The sequence below is a fragment of the Sturnira hondurensis genome, unplaced genomic scaffold (assembly GCF_014824575.4).
Source record: "Sturnira hondurensis isolate 20B ecotype Veracruz unplaced genomic scaffold, ASM1482457v3 Scaffold0014302, whole genome shotgun sequence".
Taxonomy (NCBI): Eukaryota; Metazoa; Chordata; class Mammalia; order Chiroptera; family Phyllostomidae; genus Sturnira; species Sturnira hondurensis.
The window spans coordinates 199,008-222,533 of record NW_028086933.1 but is presented as its reverse complement, the minus strand read 5'-3'; the positions used below and the strand labels follow the sequence as shown (position 1 = coordinate 222,533).

The 23,526-nt window shown below is 36.2% G+C and overlaps 2 protein-coding genes across 9 annotated transcripts in view; one reads left to right on the top strand and one right to left on the bottom strand.

Moving 5' to 3' along the window:
• The window catches only part of SIRT1 (sirtuin 1), a 43,119-nt gene extending 33,588 nt beyond the window's left edge, over positions 1-9,531 (top strand). Inside the window, exon 9 of the mRNA XM_037062673.1 lies at positions 9,133-9,531. Within this exon, the coding sequence (XP_036918568.1) occupies positions 9,133-9,164 (32 nt within the window). The 3' untranslated portion in view covers positions 9,165-9,531. The remainder of the gene's footprint in view (positions 1-9,132) is intronic.
• The window catches only part of HERC4 (HECT and RLD domain containing E3 ubiquitin protein ligase 4), a 129,058-nt gene that overhangs the window by 3,923 nt on the left and 101,609 nt on the right, over positions 1-23,526 (bottom strand). For 7 of the 8 annotated variants that reach the window (XM_037062669.1, XM_037062660.1, XM_037062665.1 and 4 more), the window contains 6 exons: positions 19,377-19,543; positions 18,680-18,746; positions 16,198-16,280; positions 12,263-12,446; positions 3,532-3,634; positions 144-2,190 (listed from right to left, as the gene is read on the bottom strand). In XM_037062669.1, coding sequence (XP_036918564.1) covers positions 1,982-2,190; positions 3,532-3,634; positions 12,263-12,446; positions 16,198-16,280; positions 18,680-18,746; positions 19,377-19,543 — 813 coding nt within the window. In that variant the 3' untranslated portion in view covers positions 144-1,981. Of the gene's footprint in view, positions 1-143; positions 2,191-3,531; positions 3,635-12,262; positions 12,447-14,832; positions 14,960-16,197; positions 16,281-18,679; positions 18,747-19,376; positions 19,544-23,526 lie in introns of those variants that run through there. The other variant, XM_037062667.1, reaches the window with a different exon arrangement.

The window sequence follows — 23,526 nt, the reverse complement described above, 5'->3', positions numbered from 1 at the left end:
AGGTATTTTTCTACTAGCTTTAAAATGCAAATGGAGAGTTGAAAAATTGCCACTGATTTTAATTTTCTACCACTAAAATCTCATTAATATTATTGTGTATCTGCAGCAACAGAGGGAGGAAAAAAGAGTTAAATCAGACTTACCAAATTAAACCTTGTCCTGCTGAGTTTCCAGATAAGAAAGATGCCAGGTCCTTACTAAAATATTTGTTCAGTGTACTCCACCTGCATTGATCCGAAGTGACTGCTAATTCACAGAGCAGCTTCACAGCACACTGAGGCTACTAAAGGACAAAATAGCACCTGGCACACACATACGTGTTTTTTGATGTGAACAATCACTACCCTCAAGGAAAGGATACAGAGGGAAACAGCATTAATACGAAGTACATGGAATAATTTTCATAAGGAAGAATGCCACTTTGAGGAAAAGTACCTGAGGTGAAAATACTGTTTTAGGGCCATCTACATAAAAAGACACGGCTCACCAGCAGAAGTTTTTAGGTTAGACTACTAAAAAGTACAGGTCCACAAATTCTCAAAAAACCCTGTAAGGGCTCACTTACATTTTAGAATTATGAATGTTAAAAAATCTTTTAAATCACATATATTATGGAGCACCCCATACAGGTCTGAGGCAGCATTTAAAGACAAGTTATCACATTAATAGTGTCACAATAAAATGTACAGACGATCCCCTTTAGTCCCATTTAATGCCATAAATAACTGCAACAATTCAAACCAAGTTTTGCTATAAAATGAGACATGCACATTTTTTTCAAGAGTTGTTTTAGATTTTGGAATTACAGCTACAAGACCTAGGGACCTCTATAAACTAGAGGGCTATAAATCTTCATCCCGTATGGGGATGGAAACAATCCAAAATTTAAAAGAGACCTTCCCTGAGACATTACTCAAAGAATTGTGAATCCTGTATGAGAATCACTGAAAATTTAAATATTAAACCAATAAATCTTTATTATTTGAACAGTTTTCACAGCATATTTTTATAAATTTAAAAAATAAATATTTGCATTATAGCAGAAAGTCACATGTGTTGCATCAACTGTTACAATTTAATGACAGGAGATAACTAAGCATCAGCACCATAAAAATTGCTAAGATTTGTTTCTTAAAAATTCAAGGAAAGAGTTCTAAAGCACTGAAAATTCTGACTACCTACTAGTCTGCAGCATCAATAGTTTTAAAACCTGTAAGCCAGTGATTGGTTGTCACAGCAGCCAGTGTTTCTATTGCTGGCAATTGTAGGACAAAGTTCTTCCATTACTAAGTATTAGGGTTTCTGATAACCTCCCATCTATCACAACAGGAAAGAACTACAAGTTATTTAGATAACTATTATCCATAATTTAGGTTTGCACAAGGACATTTATTCTAGCAAAAAAGCAAAGATTGTTTTCACCATGCTAATTTTTTGCTTTTAAAGTTCTCAGAATAAGATTTAAATCATAATTTTTAACCCTTAAAAGTCAGTTTAGTTCAATTACAACCATAGAAACTGTACTGGTATCAGAACATAACTATTTTATTACAAAACTTAACATTATTTACAAAATGAAAAAATAATAAAATTACTATTGCAGGCCAAGGTTAAGTTTTTCACCCAGTGATTGAAGAAAATAATCAAGCAACATTTCCATGCACTCATATGTCAGATCATTTGTGAAATATGCAAACTCTTAAAATTCATGTTAGTAAAACTTCAATGTATTCACAATACTTGAATGTTTATTGGTAGATGGCAAAAAAAAATCCATGGTTCTGTACAGCAAGTTTAATATTAACGCAATTTGTACTTTTCCTTTAATATTTCTTGGCTTTCATGAATAGTTATAGCACTGAACATTTTGCAAGAATTAAACTAGTAGCGCCCTCTGTCACCTCACCGAATCCATTCCCCAGAAGAAAAACACAACTAGTTTAATGCTTCTGCAGTAAACTGAACAGTTACAACGCCAAAGTTATATTAAACTGAAGCCTTCATTGTGATCAATAGCTTGGATCAGTTTAGAGCGCAGAGTTTCTTTTTCTGTGTATTTTGGAAGATCCAGAAGATTGAAACAGGTATGTGAAACTGGGAGATACTCCTCACCACCTCCTGTTGACTGGATGACTAGTTTTAGACTCTTCATACCAAGAATAGGAATGCGATCGCTACCTGTCAAAAATACTGCCAAGAAAAAAAAAATTCAGCCAACCACTTTTATTTTTTAAAAAAAGTATATACATGTATGTTGTTTTCAATGGTCACTATAGCAAAGCTTTCCACTGACATTTGCACTAATGTGGAAGCCTACCTCCAGAATTCGAACATAATTTTGTTACATATCCACACAATATTTTAAAAGATGTTTAATAAATGTTTGATGAAAATGACTATTGTCCCTGACAAAAATGTTCTGGGAGCTCTTTTGGGAATAGCTGTTTAGAACTAGTTTGTAAATCAAATATAAAATACAGTCTGGATTATGATTTTCTATTTGTTTTGACAAGTCATTTTTTTTTAAAAGATTTTATTTTTAGAGAGAAGGGAAGGAAGGGAGAAAGGTAGAGAGACATTGATCAGTTGCCTCTCACATGCCCCCAACCGGAACCTGGCCTGCAACTCAGGGATGTGCTCTGACAGGGAAGAGAATCTGCAACCCTTCAGTTCACAGGCCAGCGCTCAATCCTATGAGCCACACTGGCCAGGGTGACAAGTCCTTTTTAGACAAACATTTGTTTATTATTTTTAAGATTTTTTATTTTTTTATTTATCGGTAGAAGGAAAGGGAAAGAGAAAGGGAGAGAAATATCAATGTATGGTTGCCTCTTGTGCATCCCCTGTGGGGAACTGGCCTGCAATCCAGGCATGTGCCCTGACTGGGAATCAAACCACGATCCTTGGGTTCCCAGGCCCGCACTCAATCCATTGGGCTACACCAGCCAGGGCTAGACAAACATTTGTAACCAGCAGTCAGAACTCATATCACTTAAGAATGACTTGTCATCCTTAGAATATGCAAAGTAATTTAACAAAGATTCTTATTTCAGTTATCAAGAAAAGACTGACAGATATATTCTGCCAATAGCAGGAGTATCAAAGGGCATGTCAATGGTTTAGATACATGAATTCTGACAGCTTTATTTAAAATTGAAATTTTAACTAGTATAATGACTTTAATAGATTAAAAAAACACAAACTGTTATAGAGAGCCAAGTCCTGCAAATGTTCCATTTTCTACAGAAATTCCCACATTTTTGGTGCAGAAGCAAAGAGAGAAAGAATGAAAACTGAACAAAGATCTTTTCCTAAAAGGAGTAATTCCAACCCTAGTATATTGTTATCAGTATTCCAGTTTTCATTTGAAAGAACCAATTCTATTCTGAAGGCAAAATAAAACAATAAACAAGACCTTGGAATAATACTATAAAAAATAACCTCATCCACCAAAGTGAATCAGTCCTCCTATGGGACTAACTTAATAATTAAACTGCACTCTCATGAAACAGAATAGTTAGAAATACTTACACAGAAATTGTTTTTTCTTTTCCAGTGGCAATTCATGAAATACTTCCCAAAATATTTTTATTGTAGGATGTTCTGCCCAATACTCTCCTTTGTATTCTGTATTCTAAAAGAAATACATTTTTATTACTATTGAGAGAATATTAGTTTTGAATCTGAAAAACTGGTTTCACTTCCTTAGCACATGAACATTGTCCAGTTGTTTGGGCTCTTCCAATTCAGTTGATTCCCTTTATTTTCTGGGCATTTTGTAATTGGGAACTATTAGTTTCAGGGGAAAGAGAAGAAAATACTGGGTTGACCAAAAAGTCCATTTAGTTTTTTCTGTATAATGATACATTTTTCCATTTCACCTATAAATTTACTGATTTGAATATTTTGAGTATATTAGCTATCTCCCTCAGTTGATTGCTCTCAATTAATGTCTTGATTTAATCACAATCAACTTCGACTAGTCTACCCAACCATGGAGCCTCGTACAAGGAGAAATCTCCAGCATAAAACTTTGCAAACCACTCTTGACACGGTCAATCGGTCACAGCACCTTTTCCATACAATGCACAATTTTTTTTTGCCTTTCAGGTGCATTTTTACCTTTCTAGAAACAATAAAGTATAACATGCCAAAAATGTTGAGCATTTTCTTCCCTCTTCAATATTAAAATGGCCACACAGGGTGTAGGCTACGGGTGTTAAACTCATTTTCACCAGGGGCCACATCATCAGCTTTGTGGTTGCCTTCAAAGGGCCAAATGAAATTTCAATTCCTTAACAGGAGTAGTTACATTTATACAGTCCTAAAATTATTTCGGCCCTTTGAAGGCAACTGCAAGGCTGATGTGATCCCCCAGTGAAAATGAATTTGACACCCCTGGTTTAGGCAGACATGGCTCACCTCTTCACACAACCACATCAAAATTACATCTAAAATATAGAACCACCATCACTCAGGAATGTCAGAAATTGGGCTGAATGGAAATCCGACAACGACAGAATTAAAGAAACCACATCCATCCAGACCGGAAGAAGGGGTGCAAACAAGGTATGGGCTGATCCCACAGCCACATGGATAAAAATTTGAGAGGGTATCTCGGGAGCGAGGAGTCCCAGACCCACACCAGATTCCCCCACCCCAGGGTTCCAGTGCAGGGAAGGTTCTGACTGCAAAAACCAGCAGAGATTGAGTCAGAGGAGGAAACTTCTGGAGTCCCAAGCAGTTCCTCTTAAAGAACCCACACACAGATGCATCTACTCAGACTCAACTCCCTCTGAGCTCCAGTGCTGGGGTAGCAGCTTGAAAGGCACCAGTGATATACTGGGAGAGACTGAAGTGTCTGGCATCAAGGCAAGCAAAGGCCACTGTTCCTTTGCCAAACCCGCCCCGCAACTCATGGGCAAGCTGGTGCCATATGGAAGGCTCCATCAACCTGGCTAACACTGTTTGTCCAGTCTTGGAGATCAACAGAGGTTCTACCCCACCCAACTTACAGGTCCACCCAAGGTGCTTCTTCATGTGAATGGCTGGTCTTGGTTCGTAAATCCTATCAAACAAGCAACAGCTGGCATCAGTGAGCCCTAGCAGCAGCCAGATTTGATTCACAGCTAGGTCTCGCCTGGGAATCTCCAAGCCCAGCACAAGCAGCAGCCATCTCAGATTGCTATAAAGCTCAGGCAGGGTTGAACTTGGCCAGCACACCCCAGGAAAACCCAGGGCCAGCATACCCAGCGGACAGCTACAGACCATACTGAAGCACCACCACCCTGCCCCTGCGCAGCTGATCCCCCACAGATGAAGGAGGGTGTGGTCAGTGGTCACAGCCAGTCCTTGCAGCTGACTGGCCTGGGTAAATCCCTCCCATTGACCTGCCAACAGCAGCCAAGGCTCTATTATAAGAGGAGGGTATACTCAGTCCACATGAAGTGCACATTTCAAATACCCAACTTGGGTGATAGGGGAGGCTGTACCACTGGACCCTACAAGACACCTACTACATTAGGCAACACTGCCAAGGCAGGGAGTCAGAGCAGCTCTACCTAATACACAGAAACAACCACAGGGGAGCTGCCAAAATGAAGAGACAAAGACACATGGCCCAAATGAAAACAGATCAAAACAAAAAAAGAGCTAAACAAAAGGGAGATTAGCACTCTATCGGATGCAGAGTTAATAAATTATAAGGATGCTCAAGGATTAGTGAGGACCTCAGCAGCATACAAAAGATCCAGTCAGAAACAAAGGACACACTAATTGAAATAAAGAACAATTTATAGGGAAATAACGGGAGAGTGGATGAAGTCAAGAATCAAATCAATGATTTGGAACATAAGGAAGCAAAAGCAACCAATCAGAAAAAGAAGAAGAAAAAAATAGGATAGTATATTCAGCCTCTGGGACAGCTTCAAGAGGTCCAACATTTGTGTCATAGGGGCACCGGCAGAGAAAGAGCAAGGAACTGGAAATCGACATGCAAGTCCAGGGAGCGCAGAGAGACCAAATTATGATGGACGCAAAGAGGCCCACTCCAAGACACATCATCATTAAAAGGCCAAAGGTTAAAGATATAGAGAGACTCTTAGAAGCAGTAAGAGAAAAGAAGTTACCAGATGGTTGACAAATGGGTAGGGGGGAGAGGGAGAGTGGTGAAGAGGTGAGGGGATTAAGTAGTACAAATTAGGTAGTTACAGAAGGTAGTTACAGAATGGCCATGGGGTTGTAAAGCATTGGAAAAGGAGTAGCAGAAGAACTCATTTGCATGACCCATGGACATGAACAACGTTAGGGGAATTTCCTGAGGGAGTAGAGGGTGCTGGATGGAGGAGGGCACATGGGGGGAAAGTCAGGACAAGTGTAACAGCATAATCAATATAATATAACTTAAAGAATGGCTACATAAAAATTCACCAATTCTGACAAGACTTAAAAAATGCAGACTGATATCACAGCTGTCACAATACAATCGAACAAAATCAGTTTGCATGAAGTGAAAGACACCTAAGTGCTACTAGAGGCATCTTACAGAACAAACCAACCCAATGTGTATGAATCAACACAAATGTTTTTTCCACTAGTTCAAGGAACATGGCAGGATTGTAATATCTCCAAAAGTAAATATCTAAAGGAAAAACCAGAATTACACAAATATTAATGGGTTATTAAAGTTCAATACTGAATTAATTACCTGTGATAATTATAAAATTTTTTTCCTATATTCATGAGGAGTCAAATTACTTTCCTTTCTATCTTCCCTCAGAAAAGCAGTACTAAGTATACCACTAATAAATTTTCTGTGGTAGTCAGTTTCCAAGATGGTCCCACAAGATCTCTGCCTCCTGCTACCCATGCGCCCTGGTACAGTCTCCTTCCACGCTGAATAGGCCTGACCTCTACAATCACTAGGATATTGTAGACATGAGAAATAAACGAATTCTGAGGCCAGATAATAAAAAACTGACTTCACCCTCTTTTTGATCACTCACTTCATGGAGACCCAGTTGCCATTTTAAGAACACTCAAATAGCCCTATGGAGAAGTTCGTGGTAAGATGCTGGGCTTAGCTAACAGTAAACTATCTTGAAAGGGGATCTATGGTCAATTGAGCCTTCAGATGGCTAAAGCACCAGTTAGTACCTGGACTACATCTAATGAGTCACCCCTGAGATAAAACCACCCAGCTAAGCCATTCCTGAATTTCTGGCCACATAAACTGTGTGAGACAATAAATGTCCACTGTTATTTTTTGTAATTAAAAAAATGTTTATTTTTTATAGATGGTAAGAGGAAGAGAGGGAGAGAAACATCTATAGTTTGCTTCTTGTACACACCTAGATGGAGAAGAAGGGGGTGGGGTGTGGTACCGAACCCACAACCCAGGTGTGTGCGCCCTGACTGAGAATTGAACCAGCAACCTTTCACTTTCTGAGACAACACCCAACCAACCGAGCCTCACAGGTCAGGGAAACTGTTATTTTTAAGGCACTAAATTTTCAGGTAACTTGCAGCAACTTCTTTTTTTTTTAAAGATTTTATTTATTTATCTTTAGAGGGGAAGGGAAGGAGAGAGGGAGAGAAATATTGATGTATGGTTGCCTCTCATGTGTCCCCTGCTGGGAACTGGCCTGCAACCCAGGCATGTGCCCTGACTGGGAATCGAACTATGAATGTGTGGTTCGCAAGCCCGCGCTCAATCCACTGAGCTACACCAGCCAGGGCCAGCAACTTCTCCTTTAAAAAATATTAGCACTAAAAAAAAAAAAAAAGAGTCGAAGAAAGGAAAGAGAAAATTAAGTCTACACTGGGAAGGGTTTTTTAAAAAACCAAGCCAGAGCTGCTTTAATTTTTACTTCTTAGACAGCAAGTACCTTCAGAAACATCTTTCTTTTTACTTTGTTCATCAGGCTAATTTCTATTTATCCTTTGGGGCTCAAATCAAGTGTCACCTGAATCATTCAAGAAATATTAAATGCATTTTAGTCAAAGTCTGGGGCCCTGGAAAAACTGCAGTGAACCAAGTCCTTACCTTTTGAAAATTACCATTGAGTAAGAGGCTTCTCAGATTTGTGTAGCCCAGCTTAGGTTCCTTATATGCCATTGTGCAAAAGTCTATTCCTCTGTACTTATCACAGTTCAACAACAGAATGTTTCATATTATTAGAGGGCAAAAACCACATGCCAATCTGAATACTGCTGTCCCTCTAATCTCATGCAAAGTATTAGGCATCCAGCAATGGCTCAAAACCTATTTGCCAATGGGCTTCTTGAATTTTAGTCTCTATTGGTAGCCATGTTTATCTCAATGACTGAACTCTTGAATCAAATCTATAAAATATTTGCTAGGAATCTGCAAACATTTAATTTGGATAAAATGGCTTGAATTACAGAAGTTACTGTATTAACTTCTTTGAATTAAATTCTAGCCCTGGCTGGCGTAGCTCAGTGGATTGAGCGTGGGCCTGTGAACTAGACGATCACGGTTCGATTCCCAGTCAGGGCACATGCCTGGGTTGCAGGCCAGTTAGTTCCCAGCAGGGGATGCTGGAGAAGCAACCATACATTGATGTTTCTCTTCTTCTCTCCTTCCCTTCCCCTCTAAAGATAAATAAATAAAATATTTAAAAATAAAATAAAAAATAAAAAAAATAAATTCTGTGAGCATGTTAGTGGGGAATAAAAGGAGGATAGCTAAAGTTTTTTTTTTTTCTTCCAATCTTAACCCGAGGACATGTATACTGATTTTAGAGAGCAGAAGAGGGAGAAACATCAAGTAAGAAACACTGACTGGCTGCCTCCCATAAACACCCTAACCAGGGATTGAAACTGCAACCTAGGTTTCGTATTTTGCTATGTATAATATGTAGCTTTTTGCCCAAATTTTTGAGGGAAAAAATAAGGATGCACATTACACATGGGTATAATGATGACATAATCCCATGTATGATGCCCACAAAAACATACGCATGCATTATACATGCCAAAATATGGAATGTGCCCTGACTGGGGATCAAACCTGCATCCTTTTGGTATACAAGACAACACTCCAACCTAATGACCCGGACCCAGCCAGGGCGAGGATGGCTAAAGATTTTTCCTTTTTTCTTAAACCTCTAGGAGATTCTGGAGAAATGTGTACACAGTCCTGATGAAGACTGAGCATCTGAAGTCACTAAAATTATAATGAATAAGAGACACAATGGAAAAAAAGCCAAGTATACTAACTATAAGTATACTGAAATATGTATGAAAAATGTCTCATTGAATGAATACTTCCATTAATTCTATCGGGCAAGATTTTAAATTGTTACTGAGTGCTAAGCTATGGGAATACAGCAGGGAACAGAGGAAAAAATCCTGTGTTCATGGTGCTTATGTTGTATGAAGGGGAAAGAGTAACCAACAGTAGAGACAATTAAGTCAAATTTTAATGAAAAATAAAGCAGGAGAGGGACTGGGGGATGGTGAAAAAAAAGGCTGAGGGACTGAGAAGTACAAATTGGTAGCCACAAAATAATCATGGAGATGTAAAACACAGCATAGAGAATACAGTCAATAACTGTACATGTCAGGCAGGTACCTGAGAAATTGAGGGAACACTTTGTAAAGTATATGATTATCTAACCAGTATGCTGTATACCTGAAACTAATAAAAAATAATACTGAATGTAAACTGTAATTGAAAAATAAGGTGAAATAATAATAAAGCAAGGAAAGGAGACAGAATGTATGTGCTATGTATGCACATGCCACTTTAGGTTAATTACCCAGTGAAGGTCTCTGAGAAGGTATAAGGACATAAAGAGCAAGAACCATTTAGTTATCAAGGTGAAGAGAATTCCAGGTACGTGGAATAGCAAACAGAAAGGCCCCAAGACTGGAATGTCATTGGAGGGGGTCTAAACTCAGCAAAGAAGCCCGTAACGCAAGAGCAGAGTAAGTTAAAGGAAGAATAATAGGAGATAAGACCAGAGGACAAACTGTAGGGTCTCAAGTGTAATGAGAGGCCATTATACCGTTTTCATTTCCAGATGCCTCCATGGAGGTAGGATCCATGTCTGGGAATCTCCATAGAGTACAGCTTTCTTCTTTATTTTAATCAGATTAATTACCCCCCAAAAGAAATCTCCATTCCTTTTCTGGAGGAGTTAAGCCTGGGGACAGACTTTCTGAGTGCCATCCTTAGTTCTACCTGGTCCCCCCAGGTTCTAAAGCCTCTCTATAGAGTTCTTTTGTTGGGTAGGAGAGGGAACACAAAGGGTCCAGTAATTCCTTAAACTAGCTTTAAAGTAATTCTATTGCTTTTAGTCCAACCCCACATCCCTGCCATTACAGCAACACGAAATAACTCCTGAGCCTTTCTGGGATTCCAGGGTGTGAAATGGGCTGCATCTTGATAACCCTGTCCCTCCAGGGGATTATAACTGAAATTTCTTTCCTCTGGGTCACTCATAAATTCATCCACCTATTTTCCAAAACCATTTTTTCTCCTGTTCACTGTTTTTTAAAACGTTTTCTTGGTCTTAGTATTTCTATTTCTATTCCTTCATTGTCATCCTAGGGAGATTCTGGGAGTGAGCAAAGACAGATGTGTGTTTACTCCATTATACCTAACCAGAAGTCCTAAATTTTTTTAATTAAAAAGTTCATTATAGCCCTGGCTGGTGTAGCTCCGTGGATTGAGCGCGGGCCTGCGACTCAGACGATCGCGGTTCGATTCTCAGTCAGGGCACATGCCTGGGTTGCAGGCCAGTTCCCTGCAGGCCAACTCCCAGCAGGGGACGCATGAAAGGCAACCATACATTGATGTTTCTCTCCCTCTCTCCTTCCTTTCCCCTCTAAAGATAAATAAATAAAATCTTTAAAAAAAAAAGTTCATTATATGAATTATTACACAGTAAAATTGATTTTTTTCTGGGTATGTATATATTTCTATGACCTTTAAACACATGTATTCATTATTCATGTAACCACCACCACCAACAAACAGGATATGAGAAGGGTTCCATCACCCTACAGAACGCCCTTGGGTAACCACCCTGTAGTCACACACTCCTTTCACCCCTAGCTTCTGTTTGATATGACGTATCTTTCTAAGAATGTCATACAAATGGAACCATACAGTATGCAATCCTTTGAGACTGGCTTCTTTCACTCAGCATAAGGATGCTGAGAGCCATCCCAGCTGTTGCATGTGTCCACAGTGCATTCCTTTTATTTGCTCAGAATTATTCTACTGTGTGCATGTACCACAGGTGGTTAATCCATTCAGCTACCAAAAGACACCTGTCCGCACTGTTTCCAGTTTTTGACTTATTTGAAAATTTCTAAAAACATGTTAGAAAAATTGTGGTATAACACACTGAACATAGTTCATTCTCCTTGCCTTTTTTAAGCGTCCAGTTTGGGAGCATTAGGTACATCTACACTCTTGTGCAACTATCACCACCTTCCATATCCAGACCCCTTTTTATCTTGAAAAACTGAAACTCTGTACCTATTTAAAATGGTAACTCCCTATTCCCCTCATTTATAGATTTTATATTAAAGATTTTGTTTGTTTGTTTGTTTGTTTGTAGACAGAGGGGAAGGAAGAAAGGGAGGAAGAAAAACATCAATGTGTGGTTGCCTCTCACATGTTCCCCACTGGGAACCCCGCTCACAACCCAGGCAATATGCCCTGACTGGGAAAGGAACCAGTGACCCTTTGGTTCAAAGGATGCTGCTCAATCCACTGAGCCACACCAGCCAGAGCTACTTAAAGGTTTTTGTGTAAATATAACTTAATATACCGAGGACTGGAACTGGTAGGCCATGTAGTAAGTATATGTTTAACTTTTAAGAAAACTCCAAACTATTCCCAAAGTGGCTATAACATTTTTAACATTCCCACCAGCAATGAGAGTTCCCAATGTTCTGTGTATCTTTGTTGTCTTAGTATTTTATTTTTTTCATATTAGCTATCTTAAAGGTTTTAGCCATTCAGTTTTAGCTGGGGCTCTCTATCCAGCCCCCGTCATAGATGATATTTTTCTATATAAACACCATCAATACCACAAATACGAAAATGCTAATTCATACACAATTCAAGCACACGCACTGTAGAGTAAGAGGTGTTTTCCTATAATAATGACAGTTAATAGTGTAAAACAGAAAACAACAAATGAGAAGACAAGAATTCTATCAACAGACCTGTTTTCCTTTTGCCTTTTCACTGAAACAATAGCACAGATGTGTTTCCCCCTACCTTTTCCAGTTCCTTCCAATCATAATTTGTGTTTCCAATAACCATTGCTTGTAGTTCATTAGGCTGGAAGAGCTGAAGGACTTTTCCTCCACAGACTTTATGAAAGCCCGTATGAAAAGCATCAAATAAGGAAGCCACCGATTTATTGAATATATAATCCACATAAGCATCAACAAACTCCTGCCTAGAAATGAAAAATCACACATGCAAAAAATTTAAAAATCATTTTTAAAGGAGAATACATACTGTAGTCTTATTAAAACTATGAGTGATCCTGTCCTTTTTGATACTTATCCACAAAACTGATTAAGTATGAACAGGGTTTAAAGGGGACAAAGTCTTTACAGAGAAGTTTATAATTCTTTCTATACAAAAATCTGGTATATCTATGAGACATGTAGACTTCTCAATTATTCGCAGGCATTCCTAGGTTATTCTTAAGTGAAACATGTCATTTCCTAATAGAAAGATAATGTAAATGGCTATCAAAATAATTTTAAAATAGTCACTAATTATTTACAATTTATATGCATCACTCCACATGCATCCCTAAAAGGAGCAATCTGTTAAAGGTATTAGGTGATGAAAAATTGACAGCTTTAGGAGTCAGGCTATTTGATATACTACTATATGGTCTGTTTCCCTTGGGTTTTAAGAACTCTGGGAAAAAACTTATTTAAAAAACTTAACACCAAGGGGCAAACATAAGCATTCCTTTAGGATAATCATTAAAAATTACAAGTGCAGCTTCTTTTCAAATGTACATATGTGTACATATGATGGGTTTTTTGCCTTTTGTGATACAAAAGGAAACAGCAAAGAAAAAAAAAAGAAAAGCCCCTTAACCCAGTAATTAGAATTACAATTTTAAATGATTTTGTTCTGTTAGCCACAAACACTTTATGCAGCTATCTGGTCAAATAAGTAATGAGAGTGGGTACTAGAGGATTTCAATATTTTTATAGTCTTATCTTCCAAATTAAAAAGAATGATTCTATAAATGGATATACTGGTAACTTTAGTCATCTACAGATAATTGTCTTAGGAAATTATAATTCCAAACTAAATTTACAAAGAGAAAAAAAGGTTAAAGGACACCATTGCAAAATATATTAGGATCTGATGAGAAGAAACAATTTTGTAATGCACAATTTTATAATTCATCTAATTAGAAAGTCAAATTTATCTATACTAGTTACATCTCTTCAAAGTCCCTTAAGCAAAAAAGGCTAACTTGCTTTATGTGCTAACGTTTTTGTCTCCAATACTTGCACTATGTAAATAGGACTGGCAGTACAGGATCAAGGTTCTTTCGATTATTTCTAAAGTATATAATCTATGTGAAATAATATTTTTTAGAAACTTAAAGAATTAGTCCAACACTAGAAATTTTAAAAAGCAAAAAAACAATCTTTTATAATTATAGTAAGTTTTCCAAAGCCAGCATTTAAAAAATAGCTAGAAAACCTAATTTTTCCACATTATTTTAGAAACAGCTTCATTTTTATCAAAGTAAGATACATATACACAGTTAAAATGTTCAACAGTAATAATTCTAACAGCCAACATTTACTGAGCACACACATGTGCTAGCTACTATTCTAAGCATCTTAAAATTATTGCTGCCTCATTTAATCCTCAACATTACTCTATGCAGTAGGTACTATTTACCACCCCATTTTACAGAAAAGGAGACTAGGACAAAAAGATATCAACTACTAAACTAGGGAGAATCAGGATTATAATCATTGGGATGAAATTCCTGGCAATAGCCATTAAGCCACTTTGTCTAAAGAATTATAACCAAATTGAAGAGAACAAAGCAGGTCCCTGGTCCTACACCTTCCCATCAGAAATGCCTGCTATTTAAAGGCAACTATTTATTTGTTAACTCTTTCTGCTATTCCTCCTGACATTTATCTTCAACCTTCAACAACACAGTTCTATCATTATTCTTTGACTTTTCAAATTTAAATAATATCTAAGAACTGAATATTGTGAAAAGTGAGTATTTACCTTTTCTTTAAAATATTTTTAAAACTTATTTTTAGACAAAGGGGAAGAGAGAAAGAAACAGGGAGAGAAACATCAATGTTTGGTTGCCCCCTGAGCACCCTACACCAGGGGACCGGGCCCACAACCCAGTCATGTGCCCCGACTGGGAATTGAACTGGCGACCCTTTGGTTTGCAGGCTGGCACTCAATCCATTGAGCCACACCAGCCGGGGCAGTATTTACCTTTTATTTAATTGCCCTACTCTCACCTTGCCTCCAAGAAGGTTCCCATTATAACAATTTTTAGTTCAATATTCATTGTTAACATTTTAATTATAATATTATTCAGAATTAAGCTATAGAGTATTATTCAGTGGTTATCTTTCTTTTCTTAAAAACAACTTTTGTTTCCCTTAGTTTGCTACTTCATCCCCAACTTCAACAGAATTGTCAACCTCCTCTGGACTGTTTCAAATATATTAGGTAGCATCAACTGCATTTTTCTCCTGGAGACAAAACATCCTGAAGCCCTCCGCCCTCTTGTTCTAACCCAGATTGGTACTCCTTCTACATACTGCTGTTCCTGCAGAAGGAATCCTCTTTGCCTCTCTCCTATATTGGATCCTATTTTGGGGGATCCTATGTCTTCCTTTTTCTTGGTTTAATTGCTTGTTTTGGTAGAACACATCCTCCAGTAACTTCCTGAGAAAAATGCATTGGAAGGAAATTCTCTGAGACTCTGCATGTATGAAAATGTTTTTATACATTCACACACTTGATAGTTTCAATATAAAATTCTAAGATAAAAATAATTTTCTCCTAGAATTTTGATCTTCTAGCTCTAGAGTCATTCATTAGTCTGTTATTCTGACTCTTAATTCTTTGTATATGGTCTGCTTTATTCCCACCACACCCCACCCCGCCCACCCCAGAAGGCCTTTTGGGTGCCTTTATTCTAGAATTTTGAAATTTCATGTACTTTGCCTGGTATGTGTCTTTTTTTCACTTCCATATTTTCAATCTTAAAAGGCACTTCAGGTCTAGGAAATTTTTCAGTACCATTTCTTTGATGAATTACATTCATTCCATTTCTTTTAATTTGTAATAGTATCCATATGGATACTATCCTTATCATTTTGAGGATACCAATTTCAGTTTCTTCATCCTATACTGTTTCTGTTTACTTGAAATTCTTTCCGATCGTTTTGGTCTTTCCTTAAAATGCCTTGTGACCTTTGGCTATCCATTCACATTTAAAAGTTAGGCAGAATCCTACTATATATTGTAGGATTCTTCTACATAGGAATACAGGAAAGAACTGGAGACTCCCAAACTCCCTGTTTTCAGTTCAGCCACTTGTCCCTGGCTGCATCTAACAGCCCTCAAACCCACAGTACCTTCACTTTAATCTCTCCAGAAGGTAAATTTCCAATCTTCTGCTCAGGCCAGAGAGGGGAAGTTTCCAGGCTACTAATGTGACAAAGGAAATGGGTTTCTAACTGCTGTTCGTAATAGCGAATCTGCCTGTTTCCAGCATTCCCCTAAAGCCCATGCATTTTCTAACATATTTTTTACTCTCAATTCCAGAGTCTTTATTTTACAATATGACCTGGATGCCTTCTTGGTTCCTCCCAGTCCCATCTTAGTTACACCTGCCTCTAGTTGGCTAAAGTTAGTTACCACTGTCTCCTAGCTTCCAGAAATGTGTTTGCTGTTTTCTCCTCTTTGTTCTCTTTGTTCCTGTAGTTTATGATCTTTTTAACCCTTTATTAATATCTTGAAGGGATTTCAGGAGGAAAAGGCAAATTACTTCCTCACTAATCATTAAAAAGTTAAGTTTTACCTTAGTCAAAACTTAAGGTTGTGACACGTTTTTAAACACAGGGAAAAAAGCCTACTGAATCTTATCACTACCACTGATGCTGCTACAATTCACTTACCGATTTTGTTTGTTAACAGCTGTGTCTGCACCATTTAGAACCAGCTCTTTCACTTCTGTTGCACCAAAGTTTTCAACTGTGATCTATTTAAATTTTTAAAAAAAGTCAATGTCAGACCCGAAATTAGATTCTTTTAATAACCTATTATTATAGCCTACCTTTCCCTCATTAAATATAAGAACTAATAAATGAAGTAAACTTGTGCTACTATTAGCTTACTAAGTTCTGTATAAAGTCATATCTATCCATTTTCATCTTCTCTGGTAGTTTGAAATCCTACCAAGACTAACTAATTACAAGTTACCAAGTGTTTGGTTAGTGAAGAATAGAAAACTGAGTATTTATTGTGCATAAAACTTTAGACTGGTCATTACAGGAGTGAAATATTAGAAAGTCTGTTTTCCTCGGAAAAATAATAGAATTCAGGTGTCAGAAAGCATTCAGCTCAGAACAGCTGTACATTCTCCCCACTGGAAAGCTGCTGGTCCTGCATTCCTCCTATCTGTCCTGTTGCCTTCTTGGTCACAGGTGATTTTTCCAGTTATGCCATTAATTTGTTTTATAAAGCTAGTTGGTTATTTTGAAAGTTTTTATTTTCCTTACTAACTTTCCTATAAATATTACCATTCCACCTTTGCACCTTTTCTCTATTTCCTCTTTTTGGAATATTATCTTCTTCTATTAAAACATTTTCTAATACTTGCTATTTAAAAAACACTATAGTGGGAGTGAGATGATAAAAGATAAATCAATCCCTGCTCTGGAGTTTACTGTCTGGTAAAGGAGAAATGGGATGGGTAAACAACTCATTATAATAAAATAAATGCTCTAATAGAGACATGATGCTATCAGTCCACATAGAAAAGAAAACCTATTTCTGACTGGAGAAGCATGAAAGATCTTGAGGAAGACATATCATTTGAAAAGCATCTGGAAGATGGAGTAGGACTGTGAAAAACTGGAAAGGGTGGAATTTCTGACTGAGCATACAGACTGAACAAAAGGAAAGATATGAAAGTAGATATCAAGTTATGAAAAATGTATGGCACTAAAAAACAAGAAGGTGGACGAAAGAAAACTGCAATGACATAACTTGGTATGAATAGAAGGATACAATGAAAGTTAGAAAGGCAGATTACAAATGTCTTTAAAGCCCACTCTAAAGCTATTATTCAGCAAGCAATAAAGAGCCACTAAAAATCTCTCCAAAGAAATGGCAGTGGGAATGTTTTCATTACGATAGTTTTTGAATACACTAATAAGCCTTTATAAACTTGGTGACTGATAAATTAGAAATTAAGTTGCTTAGAAATCAATGTTTAAGTCAACTGAGATGATTAATAAAGATTCAAAGACAACTTTCATACTTATAAGTGAATTAACTGAACAAGGGAATCAAAATGTCATAGTTACAAAAAGAAAAAGTCCAGGGAAGACTTTTTCCTTCACATAAACAATGACTGAGATAAATTTATTTCACCTTAAACCTAACCAATTTTCTTAAAATTGCACCCTGTGCCAATTCTTAAAAAGATCAAAGAATAGATAATTTTTTCTGAGGGGGTACATAATTTGGGGGGCAAATTCTGTGAGCAGAATATGGCATCTCTCATCAGCTTTGACCATAAGATTATAAAGAGGACCATTTAGGAGGAAAACAAACAAATATGCAGATAAAGTTTTTTAAAAAGCCCCAAAGATTTTACCTTTCCCCAAGAGTCTAATTTATAATATTCAAATCATTCTCTTCTGAAATGCCTTATCATTAATCCTTGAGTTTTTTCTTCCTTAATTGTCAACTAGTCTACTTTTGCCAGATCCTGATTTGTCAACAGCTCTGCAAGTGACTGAATTAGTTATTCAACATTCTTTTCACTAAATTAACACAATTCTACATCTTTTACAAGATTTGCAATTTCATTTTCCAAATAATATTTCAATGTACGTGCATTTCTATTATGTATGTCAGCCAACAGTAAGAAAGACAAAATGGGCAAAGAAAAATGTTTGTGTGAAGCGAAAAGGGATGTCTGAGTGGAAATTCGTCTTTTAAATGGTAAATTCATTAGTGAATATTCTCATATCACAATATCTGCTTCTCTAAACATTTTTGTAATTGCAGGCTCAAAAATGAACACTTGAATAAGGATGACCCCTATACTTGTAAGGATCTTTAGCATGATGAGGCACACAGGCTTTGAAGTCACAGAGCTGGGTATATACTATCTCTGACAAGTAATGATCGTTTGCAGTTTTCTTCATCTGTAAAATAAGGATAGTAATAACAATCTCATAGGATTGTTATGAGGATTAAATGAAATAATGCATGTACCAGGACTAGCATATAGTTAATGCTCAATAAATGTTAGCTAAAGGGTTCCTTAAGAACTCCATCCATCAGAAGAAAGAAATGCCATAGGGCACAACTGTTAAATAAAAGGGATGATGAATAATCAGGCTACCCTATGGCTTTCCATCTTACCGTGAAATTAAGACAGAATGTTTCCTCAACATTATCTTCTGGATAATCCAGTAACTGTTGCATGCTTCTGCAAAACAAGAAAATGTTCCTTTTAGGTAAAATATTATTGGGTCTTTGGACTATTTTGCTTATGAGTAAGTACATAATTCTCATTCATTTTTGGTAAAATTCTTTTATGAATTTGTACTTTTGTATTTCTTTCAGTATGGTAGATGTACAATAGCAAACTTAAAAATGATGTTGAAGGTAAAATAATCATTCAAAGATTTTTATTTCTTCCTCAGTATACAAAGGCCATGTATCCACCCATTTTCATCATTTGTCCTTATTTATATACAATTTTTCTTCAATTTTATGTAATAAATAAAAAGAAATTTTACATATTCCAGCTAGGCACAAAGGCGATCAAACTCCAAGTAAATCATTTAACTATTCTCAGGGAACACCTTCCTAAATTTAATATCTGAAACTCACAAAGTATTGTTATAAGCCAGTAAAAATTTAGCAAATGGTTTTATAACTTTTAAGTTAGTCAGCAGAAAATTTTGGATTGAGTAACACATTGGGCTTTATTAGAACTGCTTTTATTTTGAAAATTAAAAAAAGGACAACAAAATATAATTATTCCTAAAAGAAAAGCTTTCTATACATATTCCCCATTTCCTAGAGCCCACCCTTGCCACTTTTTACAACTAACCTCCCAACATCAGGCATTAGTTCTTTCAAATCATCCAGGGACGGCTTCTTTTTTAGCAGTTTCTTATATAAAGCCAAAGGAAAATGGAGGTCCACAATAGTAAAATTATAAATTGCTAATCCACAGACAACACCAATCAAATGGAACAAATCACTGTCTTCAAATGTCTAAAAATATAAGGAAAAGAAGTAAAGATTTGTTCTCCAAGTTCAAAGAGTAAATATTTTTTGATTATTACAAAAACAAGTATGTGTAGTAGAAAATTTGGAAGATACAGAAAAAAGTAATGAGTAACAAGGAAAAAAGTACATTCTCATTCCTATCTCCCTGGGATACATCCCTGCTAGTATTTTTGTACATTTTCATCTGATGTGTCTCTAGACAAAATTAAAATCTAGCTGAGTTAGTATACATATAACTGGCTTTTTCCCCAGAAATATAAACATTTCCATATCATTAAAACATTAAATTAACAAATGTTGACTAAAACTTTTTCTAATTTAATAAACACTCAAAATATGGAAAATAAAGAACATGACACAACTCAGAAACATTTAACAATATTTTTATCTACTATAAGTTCAGAAAAATAACATTAACAAATATTTAAGGTTTTCTCATTTTTCTACTTACAAGTATATTCTTGTACCATTAGTATTCTTCTAGAACATGATTTTTAATGGTTGCATATTATATCACACAAAAGTATCATGGTTTGCTAAAGTAGCTATTTTACTGTAACCGGACATTAAACACTGAAAATAATACTCATTCCAACTCTCCCCCCATCTTTAGAGAAATAAAATACACGGTCACAGAAAAGTCTACGGGCATGCCAGTTAAGAGAAAAAAATCTATTAAGTAGATCTGGGGTTCCAGATATGGTTCACTCACCATCTAGACCCTGTTTTCAAATACAAAAGTATTATTTATATCATATGGTGGTTGTGAGGATTAAATGGGATAATGTATATAAAATGCTTTTAGCACAGTTCCAAAATTGCACAGAAAAGGCTTAATAAATGTTTGTTATTCTAACTAGTTAGTAATACTCAAAATAAGACAGTCATCTTTTTTGCATATATTTTGGTCCATAGTTTGAAATATCTCATTAGGAGAATTTCTCATTATAAAGAAGAATTACAAAGTGCAAAGGTTTAGCATACTTCTAAACTGTTTCCTTCACACTTGTTCCAATTTATACTGCCATTTTTAGGCCAGGAAAATGCCTTTCTTTCTATATTTTCATCTACATATACACACTATAAACACACAAACACATTTTTTATCTGAGTTAAAAATGACTTGTTTTAGTATATATTTTTGACTGTTAGTGATACTGAAAATTAGGAATTTTTGTGTGCTTTTGAACTGCCTCTTCATTGGCCCATTTATCTTTTCAGGTTTTAGTGTTTTCTTATATATTTATACTTTAATTCTTCATATGTTAGGGGCATTACCTCATGTCACATTTGTTACATATATCCTGTATTAGGATTACATATATTCTGTATATCCTGTATTATATATATCCTGTCTCCATGTCACATTTGTTTCATATTCTGCTTTTTATGTTTGTTATGCATAAATTTCATATTTTTAGTGTCAAATTAATCATTTTCCTTTGTAATATCTAACAGTGCACTTAAGTGTATAAAGTCCTTCTTAAGTAGGGAAGGCTGCTTAATGTGTTACTATCTTTTCCTTTAAAATCCCTTTAAATGAGAATAAGGGAAGAAAAATGGCATAAACCCTCAAGAAAAAAAAATAGAGTAGAGTTTTTTATTTCTAAATCCTCTGTTCACTGCTGGGAGGTAGGGGCGGGGAGAGAGATCAATGGGAGAGAGAAACATTGATCAGATGCTTCCCAAACAGGCCCAGAACTGGGATCAAACCTGCAATCTTTTTTTTGGTATATGGGATGACACTCCAATCAACTGAGCCACCTGGCCAGGGATAGGGAAGGGTTTTAATAGCACCAAAGAGATGTTAATATTTCAAAATATAAAGAAATAGATAAACGGCTGGTAAGTGATTTGGTAAAGCAGAAAAACTGCAATAGTAGCTTCTAAGAAGAAAGCCAATGAAAAACAAGCTAATGGAACCACAAACTCAGGAATTGGAAGTACCAATCAATATTTATGAAGTCAGAGGTAGCCCAGAAAGCTCAGCTGGTGAAACATAAAACTCTGAAAGTCAAAAGTATTATTGGAGTGGGGCTGAAAGGAGGAGTTTGGTAAAAAAAAAGTCCTTTGCCATTTCTGGAGAAAAGGGACAAAAGTCTGAATCTGAGACAGCTGATGAAAGGGTGATATCAAATAAGGGCCTGTACAGTGACCAATAAGAACCCTAACTTTTCTTTCCAGTTATTTCAAACACTACTAAACACTGACAGCCAAGGCTACAACTTTTCTTGAACATTCACAGGGTAAAAAACCTTATATGCTGACATGTAAGGGTTCCCCCACTCGCTCTGAATAACACCTATAAATCATTAAGCAGATAACTATAAACATAAAGTATCTAGGTAGCTTTCCAGTGTCACACTCTTTAAGGGTGAATAAAAAGCCAAGGATCACAATAAAAAAGACAAAAGAAACCTGAAGGAATAAAAGGTGCTATGGAAAACAAACAAGAAACTGTGTTAAACAAAAAAGTGTCCAGTATTCAACAAAAATTTCTTAAGCACACGAAGAAAATAATAAAACACAATTCATTCACAAGAAAAAAAAAAGAAATATAAACTGCCCTTGAGAAAGCCCAGATATTGAACTTTAGGAAATGAACACGTCAAATCAACTACCTTAAATATGCTCAGAGCGCTAAAGAACCATAAAATAAAATTTAAAAAAACTCAGAAACGAAAGAAAAGCAGGATAACGATGTCTCATCAAATAGAGAATATCAATAGAGATAGAAATTATTAAAAGAAACCAAACAGAATTTCTGGAGCTGACAAGTACAGTATCTGAAATTAAAAATTCACTAGAGGGGTACAACAAAAGGACATTTGAGCAGGCATAATAAGAAATCAACAAACCTGAAGATAGGTCAATTCAGATTATCTACTTAGAAAAATAATAGCATAAAAAATGAAGAAATAGGAACAGAGCCTAAGAGACCCGTGGGATACCAGCAATTGTACCATCATACATATAGTAGAGTCCCAGAAAGAGAGGACAGAAAGAGGGGAAAAAAATACTTGAAGAAATGGTTGAAAAATCCCCAAATTTGATGAAAGACATAAATCTAATATCCAAGAAGCACAACAAACTCCAAACATGAGAAACTTGAGATCCATACCCAGGCACCTTATAATCAAAGTGTTGAAAGCCAAATATGAAGAGAGGATGGAAAGCAGCAAAAAAGAACCAACTCGTCACATAGTGGGGCTTCTCAATGAGAGTAACAGCTAATTTCTAATCAGAATCCAGGCATATGAAAATGCAGTGGAATTACATATTTAAAGTGCTGAAAGAAAAAAACTGGCAAGTAAGGATTCTATATCCAGGAAAATCTTATATAAATTTAAAAACTAAGGAAGTTGTTGCTATTAGACCTTCCCTACAAGAAACGCTAAAATTTGTAGGCTAAAAGGAAAAGATGCCATAGCATCCCAAAGACACACAAAAATTTAAAGAACTCTGGTAAACGTAGCTACGAAAGTAAATATAAAAGTTAGTGTAGTATTATTGCAGTTTTTATTGTAACTCTATGGTTTAAAAGACAAACTAATGATAATATAAATCTATATTAATAGGCACACAAGACAGAACTGTTCTGGGATCAGAGTTTTTGCATATTATTGAAGTAAAGTTGATATTAATTCAAACTAGACTTCAAAATTTAAGATGTTGATACCCTCAAAGCAACCACTGAGAAAAATAACAAATACATACAGAAAAGAAAATGAGAAGGAAATCAAAACACTACACTAGAACAAATATCAAACACCTAAACAGCGGCAGGAATGGAGGTACTGGAGAACAAAGAAATATGACATAGAAAAAAAATAGCAAATGGCAGAAGTGCTTCCTTATCACTAAAGACTTTAAATGTAAATGAATTAATTTCTGCAATCAAAAGGCAGAGAGATTGGGCCCTGGCTCATGTGGCTCAGTGGACTGAGTATTAGCCTGCGAACCAAAGG